Below are 8,304 nucleotides of genomic sequence, written 5' to 3' on the forward strand. Positions count from 1 at the left end.
AAAATAAAATAGTAAATATTACCGAGTGAGAAGGTGTAAAAGATTAAACTGCTGTTCATGTTATTATTACAGCATGTAACTGATAATCTAGCTAAAAGTTTTCAATATAATACTTTTTCTTTAATGTCACTCTTTCTTTGATTTTATTTATAAACTAGTATATGTTAGAAAGTAGAGAATAATGAAAAGGCCAGCAGCCTCATCGATCAAATGTAGGCAATAGTTAGTGAATGTGATGAACTTTACCATAGCTTGCTCGGGTGTGTGCAAGTATGTGTCTGCTTATCTTTTTCTTGTTTTTCTTCTTGTTTTTTGTTTGTTTATTTTTTGTTTGTTTGTTTTTTATTAGACTACAATGTGAAGTAGTTGCCAGGCAACTCAATTAATGTGAGAATGAGTATTTGAAGCTGCTTTAGCTCTATTTCATCTCTGTCAGTGTTTGCTAGGCCCTAAGATTTCACAATGATTCTAAACTCTTGGTTTGTAAAGCAACAGTTTGTAAAACTGGAGGAGACAGTGATGTTGGAAGGGGGAAAAGGAATATAGAAGCAGCTCACTATTTCAATTCAGCCACTTGGATTGAACAAATATGCAGAAATTACTCGAAGCCTTTGGCTAATTTCTAGAGTTTTGAAAGTTGATTTTGATGTTTTCTGGCACAGTTTTCAGTACATTTATTAGAACTTTTGTATACAGTAGAAAGTGTTTATTGGGGACTTATAAGTTCAGAGGGTAAGTCCTTGACTACCACAGTGGGAAATATGGCAACAGGCAAGCAAACATGGCACTGGAGCAGTGGCTTAGCGTTTACGTTTAATCTACAAGCATGAAGGAGAGAGAGATAAATAGGAATGGAGGCAGGAATGGCCTCAATGCCCAGCCCTAGTGACATACCTCTTCAACAAGATCACGCCTCCACATCCTTTCCAAACAGAAGTAAAAACACAAAAATCGCTCATAAAACTTTATTAAAACAAATGGTACTCATCGGTTGGAGAGATGGCTCAGCAGTCCATCCAAACTGCTGTTCTTCTAAAGGACTTAAACCTACCCTCCAGCACCTATATAGAGGGCTCCAACCAGCTACAACTCCAGCTCTAGGGGATCTGACACTGTTTTCTGGCTTCTGGAGGCAATCATACATAAGTGGTGTGTGTGTGTGTGTGTGTGTGTAATAATTTTGGAGAACTTTTTTTCATTACATTAAAACATTTAATTAGATCAGGCTTACAGTTTTAGAGGTTTATTCCATTATCCTGATGGCAGGGAGGATAGCAGTGTGCAGACAGACATGGTAGCTGAGAGTTATACATCTAGATCAGCAGGCAGCAGGAAAAGAAACACTGGGCCTGGTGTGAGCTTTTGAAACCTCAAAGCCTATCCCCAGTGACATACTTCCTCCAAGGAGGTCACACTTCCTAATCTTTGCAAACAGTGTCACTCCCTGATGACCAAGCATTCACAAATATGAGCCCAAGTGGGGACCATTCTTATTTAAACTACTACCATATTGCATCTTGGGCCTACTAAAAATCTGTTATTTAGGAGCTAGAGAGATTGGTCTCTTCTAGTTAAGAACCTAGGGAGTAGGTAATAGTCAGAAGACCTACTTTCAATTGGAGAACTTTTTTTTTGTTTGTTTTTTAAATGTTTTCTTTTTTTTATCGATATAATTTATTTACATTTCAAATGATTTCCCCTCTTCTAGCCCCCCCACTCCCCGAAAGTCCCATAAGCTCCCTTCTCTTCCCCTGTCCTCCCACCCACCCCTTCCCACTTCCCCGTTCTGGTTTTGCTGACTACTGTTTCACTGAGTCTTTCCAGAACCAGGGGCCACTCTTCCTTTCTTCTTGTACCTCATTTGATGTGTAGATTATGTTTTGGGTAATCCAGGTTTCTAGGTTAATATCCACTTATTAGTGAGTGCATACCATGATTCACATTTTGAGTCTGGGTCACCTCACTTAGTATGATGTTCTCTAGCTCCATCCATTTGCCTAAGAATTTCATGAATTCATTGTTTCTAATGGCTGAATAGTACTCCATTGTGTAGATATACCACATTTTTTGCATCCACTCTTCTGTTGAGGGATACCTGGGTTCTTTCCAGCATCTGGCAATTATAAATAGGGCTGCTATGAACATAGTAGAGCATGTATCCTTATTACATGGTGGGGAGTCTTCTGGGTATATGCCCAGGAGTGGTATAGCAGGATCTTCTGGAAGTGAGGTGCCCAGTTTTCGGAGGAACCGCCAGACTGATTTCCAGAGTGGTTGTACCAATTTGCAACCCCACCAGCAGTGGAGGAGTGTTCCTCTTTCTGAATTGGAGAACTTTTATAAGTCTTTTTTTTTTCTACCACTTTTGCTGATGTCTTAAGATTTTTTTCTAGAGGTTTTGAAAAATCTTTCAGGATTACATAATGATAATGGATGTAAGATCAAAGTCCACAGTGTAGAAGTAGTCATCATATGCAAATGTGAATGTTTAGAATAAATTTATTTTTCATATAGCATCATATATTTTGAAATTAGCAAACATATCAGTAGATGACAGCCTTTGAAAGTATAGTTTGCTATACTTACACATCCCAAGAGAGGTGATATTAGGTAGGAGACACATTGGAAACACCAAAATCAGTAATAACACATCAAGGAAAACAAATGTTTGAAATTTTTCTGTGGATTCTGGGATTTAGGAGCTGTCCCTAGTTGCCCAGCGCCTGCCCCTAAAATAACTGACCATGTGATACCAGCCTAGAGACTAAGCTGATTGGAAGTATGGACTGTAGCTTGGTTGGCTTGCATTTGAAAAGTATTCTCTGTCTCACCCCCCCCCCACAAAAAAAAGAAAGAAAAAGAAAAGTATTCTCAAAGACAGCTTGTTTGCTGTCTCTAAAAAGTAGCAACCCTGATGGGTCAGTACTTTCAAGATAAGAAATATATCAATTATATTTCTAAACTAGTAATAATAATATAAATATGAATAATATGAATATAATTCTAAACCAATAAAAATGATTCATCAAGTGAAGGCTCTTGCCACACAACCCTAATGAACTGAGTTTGACCCCAAGAACTCTTTTTTTTTTTTTTAAATAATAGGCATACAAATACTTTTAGGATATAATTGATAAACTAGTAACATATTCTGATAAAACTGAAGATTTTTTTCAGAATGCTGCATTATTTATTTCTTTTTTAATATTTTTATTTTCTATATTCTTTGTTTACATTCCAAATGATTTCCCCTTTCCGGGATTCCCCCCTCCCCATATGTCCCATAAACCTTCTTTTCTCCATCCCTTCTCCAATCACCTCCCTCCTTTTTTTCTCTGTCCTTATATTCCCTTCCAATGCTAGATCAATCCTTTCCAGGATCAGGACCCTCTCAATACTTCTTCATGGGAGTCATTTGTTATGCAATTTGTGCCTTGGGAATTCAGGGCTTCTGGGCTAATTAATATCCACTTATCAGAGATTGCATTCCATGTGTGTTCTTAAGAACTCTTAAAAAATGCCAGATATGATAGCTTGCACCTGTAGCTCTAGCACTTTTTGTGGCACATATCCAAGGAGCATAAAGAACAAGAAAGACTGTCTAAGAAACAAGATGGAAGGAGAGAACTGACTTACAGGAAGTTTTACTCTGTCCTCCATGCAGCTGCTATGGCATAAGTGTACTTTGATTCATATACACATACACACATACACACACACACACACACACATTAATACATGGCAAGCACGTGGACATACATACAAAAATAGAAACAAGTATTTTAAATAATTTCTAAGAACATTTAAATTAATCCTACTACATATTAGGAAGTTAGATTTATACATTGTTTTCCAAGCTATTGGCCATAGATAATATATGTTCTCAGAGGATAACAAAGAGATTTTGATTAGGTTATTAGGAAATAAACTTGGAAATCCCTAGACTAAAATAACCTGTGCCTGAAAGAAATAGAACACTTTGGTGGAAATCTTTCATATTTCTCACTTTGGAGTAATGAATGTGTCTCTATAGTGTCTTCATTAGTATTATCCTGTCCTTGTAATAAAAAATACAATGTATTAGAATCAAGACTATTATTCAAAATGTTAACCTAATGAACTATTTCTTTGAACTTTTTCTTTCAGATTGTTTCTGTGAATCCAGACTTCCAATACAGATGCATTCAAAATATTCCTGATGAGTTTATTTATTTCCGTCCTATTAATGCAGAAAATCAGGAAAGGGCCAGAAAACAAAAACAACAGAATCCAACTTTGGCCTCCCAGCAGCCCACCCCTGAAGGTATCCATCAGAGGGACCTGGGGCTTATGAATGAGGTGGTGATGGCTACCACCCCCCCACTAACTAAGGAGTTAGAAAGCAGTGCCCTTGTAAAACCAAAAATGTCAGGTCTTCTTCGCATAGAGAAAATACCAATTAAGTATGTATGGGTCCCAGAATTTCAACGCTTAGAAGTTACAGGAATTGTCAGTCCAGAGGAAAGGGGGAAAGGCACAGCAATCCTTGTTGCCGGTGTGCCTGGAAAGGAGGATCTAGATGACACAGAAATTCCAACTTTGCACTTCACTGGGTTTGTACACCTGGAGGTTTTAATAAATAAATGTTCACCATCCTCAGAATACAGTCGCCCAGGAACCCCAGGAAATCTGTGGATGGAATCTCCAGAAAATGCAGAGTCCCCAGGAAGTGATGATATGGAAGTAGCGAGAAGCATGTATCCTTTTAGACAAAGATCCATCTTTCGGCGTTCCTGGGCAGAGCTTTTAGAGGCACCATTAAACAGTGAGGGGCTCCATATTCTCCAAACTACTCACAATGAAGAAAACAGCAATAATGGTTGCAACAAACTAACATCACAGGAAGAGAATCCAATAATCCCCCTTCCCAAGGATCAATATTTCCAGGCTTTGCAAGGCCCTTTCCCCTTGTTGCCCGAGCGTCCTAAGCTCCAGAGGCAGCGTAGTCGAAGCTTACCAAGATACAGTGAAGTCAGAGGCCAATATTTAAATACACCAGAATTCAAAGGAAACACAGAAGAAACTCTCTTCTTCCCACGTGATCGTAATTTACTGACAGAAGGTAAGATTTTGTCTTAACTTGTTTTCACTGCTTTTGTAACTTAAATATTATTTTTCATATAAGTAGACTTTTACCAACAAGTCTATTTATATGCCACCTACACTATCTATTCAATTCTATTTCATACATTTTATGATGGTATTAGTTACTACTCTACAAATTTAACTGTGATATTCACATTTGGTCATTACAGCCTGATGCTGAGCTGGGTTAATTCAGTCACACTCCTAATCAGAGGGGCCGGGAGCATTTTAGAATATACAGACTTTTTTAAAACTTCAAATTTGGAATAAAAGTTCACCTTTTAAAAACAACTTAAACTTAATAAGAAAAGTATGAGAAAATGACTAGTCTTTACTTATTCTCATTCTCTTTTAACCCATAGAGCTGGGGAAAAGCCCCTAACACACTTATTCCCTAATAACTAAGTAGTGGATAATAACAAAGTATGAGCACGTGGACATTGCTAAGCAAACTGGTTAACAACTAACTGACTATCTCCTCTTGTATGTGAGCAGCTATTGACAAGAAAGGATGACTCAGCAAATGAACCACGAATATTTAACCCATAACTGAGTAAAAGTAATATTAACATAACAATATTAACATTTTAAATCCTAGATTGAAATGTACTGCTAAATATATAATAACCCTTTTGGCTTATCACTATATCTATGTAAGCATATCCAAAAATGATCCTAGGAATCATAGTATTCATAATTTTCATGTCTAACTTGTCTTAGAACCCAAATTGTATAACTTCATGAAATTTATGCCAAATAGAAATATTTCTTTAAAGGTAACATCACCAAACTACTGAAAATGGTTTCAGTGAAAAGTCCTAAGTCTAACCCAGAGTTTATTTGGAAATCAAAATGTAGCCAATTCTGTAATTTTTTTATGTAACAGTATAAGAAGTTAATTATCAGGCTGGAGAGGTGGCTCAGCAGGTAAAAGCACTGACTGCTCGTCTGAAGGTCCTGAGTTCAATTCCCAGCAACCACATGGTGGCTCACAGCCATCTGTAATGAGATCTGACTTCCTTTTCTGGTGTGTCTGAAGACAGCTACAGTGTACTTACATATAATAAATAAAATTTTTAAAAAGAATTTAGTTATTAAAGGAAGAAATTAAAATCTAAACTAAGATCAGCTCAAATCACATTATTTTTTGAAATGTAAAGTTACTTCAACCTTATTCTCAAATTGAAAATCCTTCTTAAGAGTGCTATAAGGTTAGCAACAGGGCACTGCCTAGTCAGTAAAGAGCTAGATTTTTAAAAGTCAGGGGAGAGAGAGACAGAGAAAGAGAGACACAGAGAGAGAATACTGTGTGTTTGTTATAATGAAATTTGCTGGTAGCCTCCCTGGCCTATTTAGGGAATTCCATGCCAGGGAGAGTGCCTCAAAAACATTTTTTAAAAAATGAAAAACTGAGCAACTTCTGGTGAATAAGACCCTAGCTGGTTATATGGACTCCATGTGCACTTACACACAAGTGCCAGCATCTTTACATGCACACAAGTGTAAGTGTGTGTGTAAGCATGCGCGCGCGCACGTGCACACACACACAAACACACACCCCACTGAATGAATTAATTAATGAATTGATTAATTCCTGGGTGTATCTAGTTCTCATGGTTACCTCTTATCTAATTTCTTGTCCCAATTAAATTCCTAATTTTATTAATTTTTCATACTACCAAAGAAATAAAATTGCATACTAAAAACCTTCTCTCACTATATTTTAGTTCCTCCTCTTTCTCCACTTCTACTTTCTAGTCGACCTAATCTTCTGGCATATAAATATTTACTCACTTTTATCTTTGTCCATCTTTTGCATACTGAAGTATAATTGTTAAATAATAGTTATATACTGTGGTAAAATCACCAAGTCATTTTGAGGTAATTGAACTGAGATCAAATTTAGAAATACACCTCTCATTTTTATTCATAGCTTGTTCTCAAAACTGAAGCCAATCTTATAAACTTCTTGTTTTGTGTTTTAGAAAATATCAAGGACAGACACAACATGGAGGGAGTTTGGCAAAGAGCAATTCCATCAGATTCTGGAGAACAGCTTCCCATTATGCCAAGATTTGACAATTCTGCAATTCAAGGAAACACTGGAATTCCTGAGGATAATTCTGCACATCCCAGAGGCAATATGAGAATTCCCCAGAGCAATGTCAGTACTATCCCCATGGTTAATGTTGGAATCCCCATGGATAATCTTCAAGTTCTTAGAGGCAATACTGGAGTTCCCAGAAGCAGTGGTTTTGAAGTTTACGTGGGCAACAGTGGTAGAGCTTCCAGACGTATGGTATCTTCTCCACTTACTGAGCTCTCAAAGATAGGTGAACACCAGTTGTAAAAAACTGACACTACAAAGCTATCCTGATAGTTGAAGAAATAAAAACACTTAACATCAAAACAGACATGTACAAACTTGACAACTCAATGCTAAATGGGACTTCTAAATTCTGAATACACAAAGAGCATAATTACAAAACCTGAGATAATCATTTATTACATTGGATATAACTAAATTGTACCTATCTATTCTATATGTAGTACTCAAATATATACAGAGTAATCTGTTTGTAGAGGTTTGTTGTAGAAGTGTACTTCTTCATTGAACAAAATACTAAGTAATTTAAAATGACAATGTCTCCTGGTAATTCCAGGTCTTCTTGGATATACTTTGATAGACCAATGAAAATGATCTCAGAGGTATTGACATTTATTTTAATGAGTCTAGCTTAATGTTCAAGACATTTATTGGCTGAAAGCTAAGAATCCAGGAGATTTGCCAAAAGATTCTTGAATACAGTACTTGTGTGAACTACTTTAAAAAGACATCTGGAAAAAAGTTCACTAACAAAAGTATTTAAATATGCCTATTTGTTTTCTGACATATACACAGCAAAATTGTAAATATTTATAGCAAGCCTTAAAAATGTAAGGAGACAACTAACTGTAGAACTGTAAATAGTGTATGTCATTGTGATGTTAATATAAGACAACAGTAACAGCACCACATGATGCCTAAAATACTGCATGCTAAAACAGTGGTTTTGGTTTGGAAGTTAATTTTTTTTACCTTTCCCAACCTCTCTATTTGCAAAAGAAGATTCAAGGTAGAAGATAAAAATTCTTGAAATACTTTATGAGATGAATAAATAGGATATTCTTCTGAGAAAA

General features: G+C 36.4%; 1 protein-coding gene across 1 annotated transcript; it reads left to right on the forward strand.

Annotated features, from left to right (window-relative positions):
* Positions 1-4,329: 4,329 nt before the first annotated feature.
* Positions 4,330-7,474, forward strand: LOC127675363 (uncharacterized). The gene is made up of 2 exons (XM_052171467.1): positions 4,330-5,101; positions 7,110-7,474. Exons 1-2 carry the CDS (start codon positions 4,330-4,332, stop codon positions 7,472-7,474), a joined length of 1,137 nt encoding a protein of 378 aa, XP_052027427.1.
* Positions 7,475-8,304: the final 830 nt, after the last annotated feature.

Source organism: Apodemus sylvaticus, chromosome X, assembly GCF_947179515.1.
Source record: "Apodemus sylvaticus chromosome X, mApoSyl1.1, whole genome shotgun sequence".
Lineage (NCBI taxonomy): Eukaryota > Metazoa > Chordata > Mammalia > Rodentia > Muridae > Apodemus > Apodemus sylvaticus.